The 16632-nt window shown below is 47.8% G+C and overlaps 1 protein-coding gene across 1 annotated transcript in view; it reads right to left on the minus strand.

Annotated features, from left to right (window-relative positions):
* Nucleotides 1–8905: 8905 nt before the first annotated feature.
* The window catches only part of VWC2L (von Willebrand factor C domain containing 2 like), a 55222-nt gene continuing 47495 nt past the window's right edge, over nt 8906–16632 (minus strand). The window contains exon 4 of the mRNA XM_056350167.1: nt 8906–10974. Within this exon, the coding sequence (XP_056206142.1) occupies nt 10826–10974 (149 nt within the window). The 3' untranslated portion in view covers nt 8906–10825. The remainder of the gene's footprint in view (nt 10975–16632) is intronic.

Below are 16632 nucleotides of genomic sequence, written 5' to 3' on the forward strand. Positions count from 1 at the left end.
CTTTGTCACCAAGGATCATTGCACATAGATTATGTAGGGCTGTACTGTGCCATTTCTCATGTGTTTATTAAGTGATTATAAGTATCGAACAGCATGCCTTCAGGGGACACTTGAGATCTGTTATTGTAGCAACATTTCATTTAGAAAGATGGCACACACAGAGTGATTTGTGCCTTGGGAGGGTCTGTCAAAGGGTTTATCTGATGAGAAGACAGAGGTAGCCTGTTCTGCCTTGAAGCAGCTCTGCGTTGGTTTTACTCTTAGCCCTTATTGTTGTACATCTTCTCTCACCCTGCCAGCTGGTATTGAGGACAGGGTCCTGAGACACCCAGAGTCCAGCCCTGCCTGTGCCAGTCCTTGACTAAATCACATCAAACTACTTTGGGTCCTTTGGTTGTCTCTATCTCAGTTCAGGATGTCAGTCTTGAAAACTCCACAAACTTGGCTTTTCAGAAGTGCTAAGCCCTCACTCTTTATTGTTTCAATGGTAATGAATTGAGTTTTGTATATGAACCCAATAAAATACAGCTGTTTACCCTGAACGTTCAACCTACTTCCACACAAGCCAGGCGAAAGGAGCCTGTGGATGTACCAATGGCTGAGGGACACCTGTGTCCCACCTTCTTGAGACCCTGGTGCCATTTCCCACAGCTGGAAGCTGTGCAGGAGTCCACCTCAGAGCTCTTCTACCCCTTGATCACTGAGACCAAAGAGCAGCCCCCACCTCCAAACTTTGCGTCCCATTTGCTGTCAAGACAGCCAGTGAGCTGATGCTCAAGCCAAGTTTTCAGAAGAGCTCTGTTCCAATTCGGTCGCTGCAGTAAGTTTGATTTTTCCACAAAAAAAATTAACTTATAAAGCATCTGCAGGGCAGTTGGTGAAGGCTGGGCTTGTTCTGGCAACTGGTGCTTCTTTAGGTCCCTTCTTTTCATTTAAAATTTTATATTAAAATGGTTCCCGCTGGGTATGTAAAGCACAACCTGAAAATGTAGCTGGTCTCCATTTCTGGAGTTCCGCTTACAACCAAACAGCACAGGCCCACCTTTGACTGAGTGATCCGCAGAAGAAAAAAAAAATTAAACCGCTATCCACCTCTTAAACATTAATTAATGCTTCTGCGATTCATTAAGAAAAAGGACTGAGATGAGAAGAAGTAGGTGAGTCAAGAGCCGCATAAATTCACCAACAAAACGGATAGATCTGCGATTGTGTTCTGAGACTGAGAACACAGGGAAACGGGGTAAAAATGATTTGTGATCAGAAGGAGGAGGAATTTCCTTGTGTTACATGACTGCATGCTTTTGTTAGTTTGATGGTGTACAGTGAGACTATTTCTCTTGGAAATGGCTTTTTGGTTAACATTTCATTTTCCTTCCCAAAGTTAGCTCTCGCTCACAGTGATATGAAGCACAGCTCCCTGCAATTGGCTATCCGTGAACTTTATTAATACTGCTTGTAGTTGTAAATGATCTATTTCAGAGCACGTAACAAAGCTCTTATTTTGCAGGTAAGCAAGCCCTCAGCCTTTATCGCATGGCGTTTCCACAGCAGGGGAAGAATGAAACATTTGTTAATAAAAAATAGTAAGAATAAAGCTCATAATACGTTGCATTGCTAGTTATATCACTTTTATACCAGCTGCTCCTCTTTGGGGGTTTGAGGCTGTGCCCTAATTTAATATAACTAAATTGGCCCAGTTTTTGATGTGATCTATCCTACTGATATTGCATTTCCAGGTGTTGTCACTTCAATATTACACTGTGACTCCGAATAACTGCATCTGGAAGAGCACCAAGTTCACTTTTACCTGCAAAAGCCGCAAGTTTCCAGGGTCAGAGAAGTGGCGCAGATTAACCAGCACTAAATTGTTAATCCAGGTACATTTATCACAGAATAGATATGAGAAAATTTGATTGAGGGGCCTGTTGCTCGTACCCATGGGAATAATTTCCCCTGGTGAACGGAGCTATTAGTATTGGGGCTGGGAAACGGCCAGAGACTTCTGGGTCACTGGTGCTAGATGTAGCATCTTTGCATGATGCCAGGTTTTTCCCCTACACCATCTCCAAGATCAGGTTCTAGTCCAAATCTGTGCTTGTTTGAAGGGAATGTGGCTCAGCAGTTTTCATGTTTCTTCCTTTTCATGTTTTCTAACCTGCTCATTTTCTCTTTTCTCTTTATTGGTAACAAAGGCTGTGACACCCCAAGGTTTCCCTAGGACAAGGCTCCAGCACTGTTGCCCCTGCACATGGACATAAAAATCTTTGCTATGTGTTATGTTCTTACAAGTGTTTTCATTCTGTCTCAAAAACTAAGCCCAAATGCCATTTGTTTGGGTAATGCTATTTGAAAAGCGTGTCTGACAAAACGATGAAACAAGCCTGTGGCGCATGCGAATTTCTCTGAGTCCCCTCTCTGCCCTGCTCAAGGTTGGAGGCATGACGGGCCAGGCCTGGCCAGCAAGACCTTCCTTGCTAGGATAACTCTTGGGAAGGATGTGTGTCTGCTTCACCGGTCAGAGATTCAGACATGCATCCACCTAAATTTCTATTTCTACACTGCCCTACTCCTCAGGATCTTGTCTCCCATTCAGCAACTTCTTATTTCTGCTCTGAACATTCTGCTCTGCTCAGAATAAATTTCCCGTGTTTCTGCTCCAGTGCATCACAGTCGCTGGTAGCATGCAAACACTGGGTGAGTTTGTGATCCACTTTCTCGGAGCTAGAAGGGTGGAGCCCAGGTTGCTGCTAACAATTTTGGTGAGAGGTGGGACTAACTGCAAATGACGCCTCGGTCCCCAGGCTCCAGCCAGATGGAGACCAGCCTTGTATCTTCTCAAGCACCCAAGTGAGCAGGCAGGGAAACCTCATTGCTTCATGGCATTTCTGGTATCTCCACCTCATGGCATTGCTGATAGCTCCGCTTTTCCCGTGCTGTCCACCACCCCAGGGAGACTCTTTCACTATCAGGGAAATTTTAAGGTTTGTCCTTTCCTATGTGCCTCCTGCTCCCTTGCCAGAGGCACCTGCACCTCCTTCTATTTGTTGTTTTTCATGCTGTGACAAAACCAGTGGGATTTAGGACGTTTTAAGCAAAAACAGAAGGGCTAAAATATCCCGTGGACCTTCACAGCATGATAACAAACACACTTTATTTTCTAGGCACGTCTCCATTTGCTTTCTTTTCACGCTGGCGGGGTGAGGAGGGGCAGTGCTACTATTTGTTTAGAAATGCAATTAGCCCAAGTGCACAGGCCTGCAGCAAGCCAGGAGGATAACCTTGAATCCAGAGAAAGTTAGGGGAAATGTAAAGCCATCTGCAGCTCCAATGGGTCCCCACGCACCCCTTTCGTTTGCAGTTTCTATTCATGCCGATAAAGTGCCAGAAGATATGCAATACAATGGGAAATCGCTTCTTTGGGTATCGTAGCATCTTGACTTAGAAGTGCTTTAACCTTGGCCTCATGCTTCCTGCGGGGCCTGTTGTCTTTGCTGCAGAAGTACCGACACCAGCCAGGAACGTGTAGGATTTTTCAACAGAGTAAAATTAAATCCCGAAACCTTTACCATCCTCTCGATGCCAGACATACTCTACCTGCATTAACTTGAGCTTAATGGACTGCAAAATGAGTGTTTCAGCACGTATGGGAGTGGATTATTTGTGGGAGAGCAAGTTCCTCACATTTTTATCTCTTCCCTTTCCCAAAGCTTTTGTCCTTTAAAAAAACCTGAGAGAAACGGCAAATACAGCTAAATTATAGGGGCCCAGCTGGGCCCTAGGAAATCCAGAAAACTGTCCGTGCAAGGCAGAGGTTGCATCCATCAAGCCAGCTAACTAATGAAAAGAGCAAAGGTCACCGGTCCCTATCTATTAAACCGAAATTATTTACGAAGTACTTGATGGCAGTGTTGAGAATGGTGTAAACACTTAAGGCAACGCTTTTCAACAAGCAAGCTGAACGCCTCACCCTGGCTTTATTGCAGCCTCTTCTGAAGTCCTTCAAGGCAGGACCCAAAGCTCTGGAAGCTGGATCCCACCTGCCCCAGCCACGCCAGCACCTGGCACACTGCCTGCAGCGCCTGCGACGGGATGCTCTGTCTTTGCAGCCCACCCCAAGGCACGGCCTGCAGTCGCCACTCCAATCATCAGGCACCATTTAGAGGGACGATGTAAAGCCTGGCGAGCCCCATTTATTCACCTGCTTCCTTGGAGTTTTGCCTCCAGATTCACATGATTTTTCCAAAGCTCCCCAGGCTGGGATTTGGCTGTTTCTCCAAACACAGAGCCAAGCCACCAGTGAAGTACCTGAAGGGATAACCTATGTGAGTAACAGGATAATCCCTATGGATAACCAGGTGGGAGGGTGGCCTGGTGGTTATTCTTCAAGCTTTTATGGGTTATCACTACAAAGAGAACAGCAGCACGAAACTTTGTGTGTGTTGTAATGACCAAAAATACCTTGACTGTGTCCTTTCTAGCACCAGATGCCTTATAATCTAAACGAGCATCTTTAATAGTGGCATTAATTATTATTGAAATCCTGCTCTGTCCCACTGAAACAAGCCTAATAGCTCAGGCTCACACCTTCTCGTTCTCCGTTCTTTCCCCAGATCACCATCTCCTGTATCTTGAGTGAACATGAGAAAATCACACAGCAAAGGGTCCTTTCACCTGGCTGGTTGGGCCAGAGAGAGAGTGGAGAGACCATGGGACTCTGCTGAGCCCCATGCCGGCCAGGTGAGCAGAAAGCACTCTGCATGGCATGGAGGACACAGCTCTGGGATTCCGATGGGGTCAGGCATGGGTGCCGGCACCAGGGATGCTGCATGAGCCAAGGATCAGAAAGGTTGTGTTGGGCAGGATGCCCTGAAACTGTCAGATAACGTCTCTTGGTGCTACTCTAACCACCCTCTTGGTGCCTTCTGTGGAAAGCCCAGTGCCAAGAAAATATTGACTGGTGGCTCCCAGGGACACAACTAATTAGTGACACCAGGGGGACCAGCGTGGTCCGAGGACATTTCATCCTTTCTCCCTGGGAAAAGAGAGGCTTAGCCTGCCTCTTGCTGAGCAGCCATTGATAACACCCAGCTGGCTGCCTGCCCAAGAGACGAGGCTGTCTGCGCGCATGGATGCCACCATCACCCATCCCCTGGCCTCGGCAGGGAGGGCACTGTATAGTTCTGTGCCACCCCAAAGGAGCCCGTCCCAGCTTTCTTGTTGGGTTCTGTCTTTCCTTCCAGTTTTCTGGCACGTAATTACCCCTTTGCCTGGGCTTGCACATCCTGTGTCCAGAAGTATGCCACATCTTGGCGATGGCTTATTCCTCCCTGCCTTGGGCTGGTTATGCACATAAAGCACAGAAAGCCCCCAGATAGTATTTTACATGGCTTAATATGGATCCCTTGGCTACACCAGGGCCTCTGATTGCTGTTGACTTATGTGATATTGGTGCTGACCTGCCTTCTCCCCATTCACGGACTGTCGGCACGCATGTCCGTGGGTACAGGGAAGGGAATTGCCAAAAGAGGGGCTATTCAGTGACCAAGGGTCACAAGATGATACATTGTAGGGATTTTTGTGCATCTCAGGTGCTTTTTTTTCCTCTGTGGGTCTGCTGGAAAAAACCACCAACCATCTACTCTGTGCTCCTCTGCTGTTTATTCCGATGCCAATCTGCGGCCCTGGTGGCTAACAGGTTTTCAGAGTCATCTTCTGTCTACGTGGATTGGAGGGTGGACCAAGTTAATGGTCATCCTACAAAGTCCTGTGCATTGAGGAGCCTCTTAAGGAGAACTTGGAGGATCTCTGTCACCTTACTGTGTGAACTGGAATAGTCATGTTCCCAGAGCTCCTATGTTGACAGGGAAGTAGGTGTCACTGGGTCATGTTGGACATCATCCAACGTTGGGTATATCTGGATGCAAAACTCTCGCTGCAGCCTGTGGCACTGGGGTGTTGCTGGCTCTCCTGGGAGCATGTGGGAAGAGTTCACCTGAGTGGGGGAATGAACTGGCATCTTCTGAGAGAAGAGTTCTTTTAGATACTGAAGTTAATCATGGTAAAAAGATATATTTCCCTTAAAAAATCACTCTGAAAGTGTAGGAAATATATATGCAAATATAAATAAATACATAGGGTATATTAAATATATAAATACAGACACTTACTTCCTTTCCATGTGCTCTGTTACCTGTGTTCTAAAAGCTAAGCTTCCATGCTACAAAGGACAGTGAATTTTTGATAAATTTTTCATTTTCTATATTGACTTGCTGTTGCAAACCCATGTAATTTTGCTATATAAAAGGCATTCATTTGCTATACATTCACATGGGCCCTCTTTTCTCTTTAACAGCCACTGAAGAGAAACGCATTATTGCTCACGCTGTGCTGGAAGCTGAAGATTTGCTCTTTGCCTTTACATTTGCAGAGCGGTGGCTGAATAGGGGCTGCTGCCACGGATCTGGCATCCCTGCTGGCTGGGACAGCTGAGCCAGCGGACACTCCTGTCAGGTGCGACTTCACTCATTATGTGCCACTGAAGCTGTTACATGCTGCTGACTCAGGAGCCCTGGTGCTCAGCATCCTGGTACTGCATGGAGTTGTCTGTGTGGGAAGGTAGGATGGAGAGTACCCAAAGTCCAGGTTTTTCCCTCCTTGATCTGGTTTTGAGTGTGCCTTGCAGGCTCCTGGGGGAGAGTAACATCACCCTGCTGATGCTTTGCAGGTGATCCAGAGATGAGACAGCTTCCCCCTGGGTTTTGCAGGAAATAATCCTGTAATTATAAAATAATCTTGTGTAATGGCATATTAATGAGGATGGGGAAAAGGCAATGCTCTCGGTGTGGGCTTTCCCACTGCTGGGAGGAGGAGGGAGGCTGTGCAGAGCTGCTGCACTTGGGGGGGGGGGGCGGCGGAGCGGGCAAAAAGTGGCATCCCATCAAAGTGAGACTTGGATGTAAAGCACGTCAGCAGGAAGGATTGGTTTTCTGGCTCTGGGTGTGTTTCTTCTGCAAAATTTGCTGTTATTCATGTTGAAGTTGCTGCCTCTAAGCAATCCACCCTCTGACCTGCTCTTTTGCTGCAATTTGAGACCTTCTGGCTCCCTTTTCTAGCCACGTCTCCTCAGCTGTATCATTTCTATCTTGCCTCATGCTGTCCTCATTATCCCTCATCTTTCTAACCCATCAACCCCACCTTCCCCTACTTTCTGCCCTACCAAGCCCCCTGCTGTCTCTCTACCCCTCAGCATCTTCCCTCACCTTTGTCCACCTTCTCCTTTTCTCCATCTCCCACAAAACCTCTTGTATATTCAAGAGTGTCAGCCCAGGGGGGGACAGGAGGGACGCACCCGCAGCGCAGGTTGTGCTCCCCCATCTAATAACATATGTATCAGACACCTTTCCCTTGAGATGGCAGCCTCTGGAAGCCCAAGACGAGCCTCTCAACAAGATTAAAGAGATGGTATTAATTGCTATCGATCATGGGTCAACAAATTAAATTGCATCTGCAACTGCATCTCTGAAAGGTCTAAATGAGAAGAGTAGTTAATGGGTCTGGCTGGCCCAGAGCTGTGATTAATTAAAAGGGAGAAATGAACTAAAACATTAAATAAAAAAAAAAAAGGCAGAAAGGAAGGAGATGGAGATGAGGCTGAAACACTTTGTCGTATCTGGAGAGTGCTCAATGGGATTTCAATTTTGGACCATCCTGTCTGGCCTGGGATGGGCTGCTATGAAGCTGAGCCGGTGGCAATGATTTTCAGGATTCTTGCTCCGAGCGCCCCAGGTGCTTCCACATAAATCCTCTGAAAAGCCGATCTGTGCCCATCACTCCCCCTTGTGACCCCAGACCTCGCCCTGCCCAAGAGCCACAGGATCCCTCTGCAGGACCATGCGCCTAATGCCACTGGGTCTGGGGGAATCAAATCCCTTCTACAGCTTGAGCCAGCATCTCACGGAGACCTTACAGACACTTCTGTGATAGGATCTGCAGGGCTTCCCCCTCACTTCACCCAAACCATGCTCCAGCTCAGCCTGCGTGGTCCTCTGGGCATCCCCCTGCCATGAGCTTTTTTTTTTTTTTTTTTTTTTCCTGTTTGTTTTTTTAGATTCAATGCCCTGAAAGGGTAAAGGGAAAAAAAATCCCTGAGTATTCCTATGTTGCTTAGCAATACCACTCACTGTAGATACTGCTCTTTGCACTCTCACCGGCACCGCAGCATCCTGGTGGGAGCCCAGAGTAAAGTGCTTCTGGGTGGGAATAAGGGTGCTACTGTGACTCCCTGGGAAGTAATGAAGTAGCGCAGCATGGAATGGAGATGGTGCTTAATTAATAATGAAGAAAATAATAATATGTGGCACGTATAGTGCTGTACTTGTTCCAAGCACTGTACAAACATTAACTACAGTAATTAAGCTGTAATTAATTAGAGTAACTACTTACCAGTGTAAATAATGATGCATCTGGAGGTACCAAATGGAGTTTGTGAACTGAAAGCAAATTTCCATGTTCAGGAAACGGCATCGAATATCAAATGGCACCAGCAAAGGGCAAAAACAGATGGAAGCCGAAGTGAGAGCACAGGAGCTGTACTGGTGCACGACAGCTCCCCAGAAGGGAATCCTGGTTGGACAGGTACCTTCTGACAAAGTAAAGCTGAGTTACTGATTTACTGCTGAGGAGCTCTGTGGGCAACTCATCCCATCCGTAGGACTTCCACGGCTATTTCCAGGCTCCACCCGCGCCTCCCACCCTGGCTGCAGTGCTGCACTCGCCAATGCTGCAGCAAGTCAGGGGCTGGAGGAAGGGACAGGTTCGGGAATTGGGAGCTGGAGGAGATGGTGATCAGCAGAGTAAAGTACACCACAAATATGTAATTTTGGGATTTTTTTTGCTGGTTCACACACTTTATATTTAACAAAATAATTTTTTAATAATATAGTCTTTTACACATCAAATATTGTTTCGAGACGGCCCCCCATTTTTTACAGAATTTTTTTTTCTCACTAGTTTCAGGCACACTATTGTTTGAAGATTTTGAAACCAGATAGTCATTGACAGGCAACAGCTTACAAAGAAATGTGGTGATGACTTCTTTAATGGTACCAGTTCAACTCGCAGGAAGCCAATGCTCAGCCAAAGTATGGCAATCACTGTGCTAGTGCTTGTCCTACCCCTTGCCCTCCAGTAAAATGCAAAAATGGGGAAGAAATAAAAATATAAAGGCAACAGTGTGCATAAACCGAGACCAACCAGGCTGATCAACTTCGGTGGAGGATGCTGTAAGGAGGATTTGCTGCCATCGCTGTTAAGAGCAGCTGGGCTGAAGTCTGAACAAGTAAGCACTATCACCCCAATGGCCATGACCAAAAAGCAGCAAATCAAGCACGGACAGTGATGGGAAAGGCTCCTGTGCTCACCTGGGCAGGGCAGAGCAGGGAAATGACACTGGTGGCTTTTCTCTCACAGTATCGCTTGGAAGCCGCAGCCTGAGAAAACACGAGGTGCCGGTGCTGAAAAAGCCAAAGGGACCAGCAGGACCTCCCCGCTTGGCAGGCAGGCACATAGCTGCTTTCTAGAGAGACCCTTTACACCAGGAGCCCATTCCCGTAGACTCAGCCATCCTGTCCCCAGCCGCCCATGCACCCTGGCTTGCGTTATCCCCAGCAGTACGGATGCTCCCAGGACTGGGGGAGAGCCAGGGAAGCTCCTTCGCGCTGCAGCAAAAGTTCTTACCCACCAGCTGAGCTGGTTCAGTGCTGGCACAACGATGGGGTGTTTCTGGAAACCTCCCTAAGGGTGATGGGTGGATCAGATATTTTAATTTTGACTCATGGCGGCTGAGTCCCACTGTTGCTGAAGTCAATGAAATGATGCCCTTGGCTCCAGCAAGAGCAGCGGTGCTGCCAGCAAAGCAGGGACCCTCCTCCCTCTGCTCCACCGCAGCTGCCCCAGCCAGGCATCGCACAGAGACAACCCAGGTAAGACACTGCTCTCTCGGTGCCGTGCCAAGCCTTGCTGGCTTGCCAGCCCTGCCTGCCCGTGCAGCCGGTGTGGGCTTGTGCTCCGATCAAGGTCACGGTGACTGTGTAGGTGTCTTCGACTTTATTGTCCCCACTCAGTGGAGAAAGTGTAACACAGATACAGCTTGTGTCTCGGGTGTCCGGCCGTGTACCTGTGCATCTACCTTGGTCCTTCTGCAAGTTACATTCCAGCTGGGCTTTTATTTAACCCCTTCCTCCCCTTTTAATATCTACCTCCCTCCTGTCCTTAGTGGGCCCCCTCCCCTTATAGACACGATAAAAATGATTCATCGCTTCACTCATAGCTGTATTGCCCCGACGATCCTAGCTTAGGAAGAGGCTTAAAAAAAAAATATTTCACAATAGCAAAAAAAAACTTTAAATAAATAAACGTGAAAAACCCGCGATCCACATTGTAGAAAGTGAGAGCGGTGAATTGGCTGGCATCTCAGAGGCATCACCAGTCCAACAGCTTGTGTGGGCAGTTTTTCTTGTTTCCTCCCCAAATCTGACCACTGCATCCCTATCAAGCACTGGTAATTACAAAAGCAGAGTAGATACTGGATACATAGTGTGTAAAGCGAGAGAAAAGCAGGAGGGGGTGGGGGGAGAGGGAGACCCTTCCCCGCAAGTAAAAATCTCTGCTTGTGTGAAACCCTCGCAAGGTTTTGCTGGTGACCCTGTTGCAGCTGGCAGGAGGTTAGACGCGTGGGCAGCGTCAAAGCCATTCCTTCGTCATCTTCATAGTCATCATCATCAGCGGGTTGTTTGGCCGGCGGTGCTGCTGGCAGGGGGGTTTGCCGCTACAGAGCCTGCTTGCCCTGGCACTCGCGCTTGGAGCACTGCGCCGGCTTCCACCAGTCCCCGTTGTGGCAGTGGCAGATGTTGCAGTCGTCCACCTTCACTTCGATGCCGGCGGGAATTATCGTGGTTCCTGCAAAGCAGTTCGGACCTGCAAAAACACACGGGAGTAATAGCCATAAATACTTTTTTTGATTTTAAATTGAGTGTAGCAGCTCTGCTAGAAGCACTTGGGAGCAGGCAGGTGCCCCTTACTGGTCTCCGGCCACAACGCAGCTGCTGCCAAATCAGCAGCAACGCTCCCGGCCTGATCAGTGCCAAGCCTTTGCCCCATGCTGTTCACTTGTCTCATTGTTTTGGCTGCCCTCAAGCAATAAGGGGAAAAAAAAAAAAAAAAAGGCCTTGAAACTTTCCTTCTGTTTCTGTACCCAACCAACCTCTAGTACAAATGGCATCAGATGCCCCATCGGTGCCCCCAGATTTTCTGCTCAGTTGCCCACTAATTTTCATAAAATTTGGCTGTGAGATGGACAAGACCATGAGGAGAAGCGTCAGGACACAGGCCAGCCTTCGCTGCTCTAGCCTGGTGAGCTTGTGTTGAGCTGCAAGGACCAGAGCCCATCCATCCCCCACGACCACAGCAGCTGCACCTGAACACCCAGTAACCCCAGGGACCCACACCAGCTCCAGGCTATTAACCCAAAATTATTTATAGCATCAAACTAACAAAAATAATTCACCTCCCCAACAACCTTTCTGATAAAATATGTTTTTTCCTCAAGGGCAAGTTCCTTTAATCTGCTCGTTATTGATAATTTTGTTGGCTTCTTTATTACACAAAATCAAAGCTGAGCAGCAAGTCAGCAAGGATCTTGTTTTCCTCCTTGTCAAAGCCCCACAAATACCCATTGCCCAGCGGTCCTTCTGCAAACCCTTTTCTCCTCCCCTCTCGCTCCTGCATCAGTTAGTGCCAGGAATTAATGTCAGATCCAGCAGTACATGGAAAAAAAAAAAATCGAGGCAGTCGCACTCATGGCATCAGGGAAGCGTGAAGGCATTTGAAAAGTGGCTCGAGTGCTGCTCAAAAATGTCACCCCTCGGCTGGCCACCAGTTTTAATCTATGCCTCTGGTGCACGAAGTGCATTCAAAAGATGAGTGTGTACAGACATGAAATTACAGGCAAGTTGTTAGTGTTTAAAATAAAGCTCAAGTCTGTTTGGAAGGGAAAATGGGATCCTTATGCAGCTGGAAATAGGCTGAGCTGTGTCACAGCGCTATCAAAAATAGCCATCTGCAACGAGGCTTTTACCAATCCATACCAGGTTAACGCAAAAGTTTATCTACTGTCCCTGCTGTTTCTCTATCCTCTTCAGGCCAGTCCACCTACATCCAGGATGGATGGATGGATGGATGCATGCGTGCCTGTGCGCGCACACACATACATGCATGCATGCATGCACACACGCACGCGCTTGCTCTCTCTCTCCATCTGCTTCTTCCAGGTCTCTCTTCATCCAGGGCTCCTCTTTCATACCCCTTAGAGCTATTTAACCACTTAGCAGGAACCAGCCACAGCTGCACGTTATCCACATCAGCCAGCCCACCGCCCCTGAAGCCAGCCCACAGCTGTATATTATCAATGCTAATTAACTCAGCTTCATTCCTCTATAATTCCTCTACAGAGCCATAGCCAATCCCGTGCTGGGGTCTCACGTTTTGAAGTCTCAGAGAACTGTTCATTTCATTGTGCTGATTTATTACTGCCCTGCCTTTATTAAGATGCTCCTCAGGACCCTATGTTTAAGCTCTCCAGGCCATGAGTTTGACAGGGCTGGATGTAACCAGATGTAGAAAATTCAGGGTGCTGCCGAGCCAAACTGTGCCTGAAAGTTGTTTGTCTTTAGAAGTGACCTCCTGCCTTTTAATAAAGGCCTCTTCAAATGTAGATCAGCTCTACCACAACGTTTCACATCCATCTTAATGAAACCACAACAGAAGGGCCTGAGAAAGATGCCTCTGGTGGCTCCTGTACCAGAATGTGGGGTGACTGGGTGTACTCCAGGGCTGCTGATCCCTGTGGTGCTGGGAAGGTCTGTGTCTCTCCATGAAAGGAGGAGGATGCCTCCTCCTTTGCCTGGCCAGCACGTGAATCTGTCAGGATGCCAGGACGAAGCAGGCTTTTGCTCCAGACAAGGAAATTCAGCACCAGTTGATGAGCTAGAGTTCAGGCTACACCGGTCTGCTGGCAGTTGAGGAGCAATGCACTGGGCATGGGGTGGATTTAAGCCTTCTTTGAGCTGGGCTTTGGGCTGGACAGCCTCCAAGGGTCCCCCCCAACCTCAGTCATTCCACACTGCAAAGAGATTCAAAGCCAGGAGTTAACAGCCAAGGACACACAGTGATACAGAAAAGCCAAACTCTGCACATATATATATATGTGTTTTTCTTTACATGCATCTGATTGAAAAAGTTGTGACCTGTTTTGGTCAGCAGCTGAAGATTTCTGAAGTTAGTGTCTCTCTGGAAGACACAATCCTGGCTGGAAAGGCTGTGATCCCAGCTGCGGTATTTCTCTGGCAACCCACTGAAGTTGTCACTTCTTCCCATGGCTTTCGGGTCCCTGCACTGGTTGCACCACAGCCTGTGCTCTTCATCACAGATTTTAATTCTCTGCTTCACCAAGGCTGGTGGGTGGTGGTGTGTTATGATGCCCAGTGTGGACTTTGCCATCAGGTCAGCTCATTTGCTCACATCAAATGTCCAGGGTTCAAACACAATGAAAATGCCAATAATTGCAGCTAGCTGTATTTAAAGTTGAAGTAAGGGCCTGTCCCTCTTTAATAGGATGCTCTGATTGCTTGCCGATGTCAGGGATGCCCAGGATGGACAGCCTCCACACAACAGCCTGCTCTGTGCTCCCAGAGCCAAAAAACCCTTTTCATTAAAATTTAAACAAAAAGCTCCCTCTGGAGATTCGGATGGCAAGGAAAGGGGAAGATTGTTTTCTCTCTAGCTGCCCTGTAGCTGCCTGTTAATCATCTAATTTGAGAAGCCAATGCTGCCTTGACACCCACACAGGTCTCCAGACACAGCCTTCTCCGGGTGCTGAACGTTGGTGGATTTATAGCACTGCAGGCCTGTTCAACGTGGCTGTGGCGACCAGAGTTGGTGTGTCTTCTCACTTGCAGATGAGCCCACCTTCACCTGCCAGCTGGGGTTTGGGGACCCTGCGCCCCCCTTGCAGGGTTTTGGGTGCATTCCTGCACTGAAACGCCGCAGGGTCAAAGCACAGCACAGGGTCACGATCAGCTGAGGGTGAGCAAGGTGGGACTGGCTGATGGGGTACTGCAAACTGGGGAAAAGCTTGGTTTTCCTTGTGTACTCCTTATCTGTCCATCCCATGGCAGCTCCATCATTGCCACAGCTGCCCTTCCTCTTCCTCCCAGTGACCCAGATCCCTTCTCTCTCTTCAGCTTCCCCAGGGGGGATCATTTGGGAAAAAAGTAAAACGCTAAATGCCCCTCATTAATGTCCCCACCCCAGAGCTGAGAAGCAGAAAGCAGGCACCACGGTGAAAAGAGGTGATGGATGAGGGGCATGCACTAAAAGCATCACCCATGCCTTTGAGGTCCCCGGCAGAGAGGGAATCACTCATTTTGGGGACAGCACCACAGCAGCAATGTCCCTGCCCCGGCCAAGGACATAGGGCAGCTCTGCAAAATAGTAATTAAACACTGATAATCTGCCCCTCTGATCTCTGGCATCTATTGAGCCAGGAAGGACCTGGCAAGCACTTCTGTGTCTAACGGAAAGTCCTTGGGATGTTGCCACCTCCCCCAAAAGGGCTGGGTGAGGGGAAGAGGAAAAATGACAGCTATTTTGGGTAAATCATAAGGACAGAAGGCTGAGAGGAGCATCAGGGGGGCGGCCAAATCAGCCCTTGCTGAAGCAGCACCAAGCATCCCTGGGCTGGCCGGCTAAACATCACCTGAGCACCCCTAAGGAAGGAGCTGTATTCAGAGGCTGAACCAAGGGAAAAATTACAGGAAATGGGTTTATTTTCCTTTTCCCCTGCTTTTAGCAAACTGGAGAAAACCTGGCTTTGGTCTCTGCACTGCTATGTGATGTTTTGCTGCCATTTCAGGACATCCATCTCTTCTGTCAAACCTTGGTACTTTTAATTTAGGGCAACACTACCACTGCTCTGGACCTTGTTTTCCCCCAGCATTCTCTCAAAATAGCCACCTCTGAATTACTAGAGTGAAATGCTTTCTTTTGCACACCACAGCAAGCCAGATGGAACGTTTTTGCATCCTCTCTCCTGCCTCTGCTATTCCCATCCCTATAGAAATGTGGATTTCTAATAGAAGGCAAAATTTCCACACTCCATTTGTGATAAGTCAACTTAAATTCCCACTGCCTGAAATCAAATTTTCCAGCACAATCGCTATCAAGCCAGCACCTTTTTTTCCCCATCTAAACTTCTCCCACCTTCATATTGGAAAAGTGGATCCCGTTCATCCAAAATGGGATGCTGTGAGCATTGCACCTGCAGCTAAGGCACAGGAAAGATGTCCTCAGAGAGGGACACTGTACTTCTGAAATTTAGTTGAAAATACGCCCCAGACAAGTAGCATTCTCTATGCAACGGCACAAGTCACCAGGGAGTCTTCCAGCAGCCTCAGGCTTTATAGAGCCAACAGCTGATGCATTGCTGGAGATAACATCCGGCACCTGGGGATGATGCTATGTGGCTTTGTGATGTGCCTTAGAGGAGCTGCAGCCCGTAAAGCCACGACTAGGTCCCACAACAAGAAACCAAGTCATTTCTTTGCTCTACAGCAGAGCTAAGCAGACTCCCTTAAGTTCTCTAATATATTTTTTTTCCATCTCATAGATCAGCTTCCCAACATTTCAAAAGCTCAGTGCCCCAACCCCATGCTGCTGGGGACTGTCCTGAGCTTTTCCCACTGTGGCTTTGTGCTGCTTGGATGCAGCTGAGACTGGGATCTACCAAATTGATGTGAAAAATCACAAATAATGAGACAGAACAGCACAGCAACGTGAGGATTTTTATTATTCAAAGAAAGATGGTGCTCAGAAACATTTGATGACATGTCAAGCACATCAGGAAAGTTAATTATCACAAAAGCAGTAGGAACAGGAAGCTGCTTTGGGCAAGGGCTGTCATCCTGGTCTTTGTAAAAGCATCTTAAACCACAGCTGTGATGAAAACAGAACAGTAATCACCCTCTTCTTCTCGCTCAGGGAGACCGATGGGAGAAGATTCCTGCTCCCATAGACAATGTAATTGTAAGATTTGCTTTGCTTAATATAGTTAATTATGTAATAAATATATATAAATATATAATAAAAGACCACAGCACTCCAGGCTGTTTGCTAGAACAACTGTGAAGATTTTTATGGAGATATATTAAGGACATTCAGATGCTGTTTTGGTGGGAGAAGGGTAGAAAAATCATATCCGGTTTCTTGTTTGGGAAGAGTGACAGTGAATTTTCCAACTGCATGTGTAAGACCAGATACCTTGGTGATGACCCATGTTGTGCTGCTGAACTGCTCCCCTGGTACGGAGGGAACATCTAACCCCATGCACACCTGCTACATCATGCAACACTACCCATGGGTGCAAGACTAAGTCCTCTTAGGACTCAGTGGCACAGTTGTGCTTTAAAGAAACTCAAAAGACCCCCGACCTGATGCTCCCTATCATGCTGGAAAAAGCTCACTGCCCAGACGCAAGAGGAGCAGCCTAGAATGGCTGCATCCCAGCATCTAGAATGACCA

Source organism: Falco biarmicus, chromosome 8, assembly GCF_023638135.1.
Source record: "Falco biarmicus isolate bFalBia1 chromosome 8, bFalBia1.pri, whole genome shotgun sequence".
Lineage (NCBI taxonomy): Eukaryota > Metazoa > Chordata > Aves > Falconiformes > Falconidae > Falco > Falco biarmicus.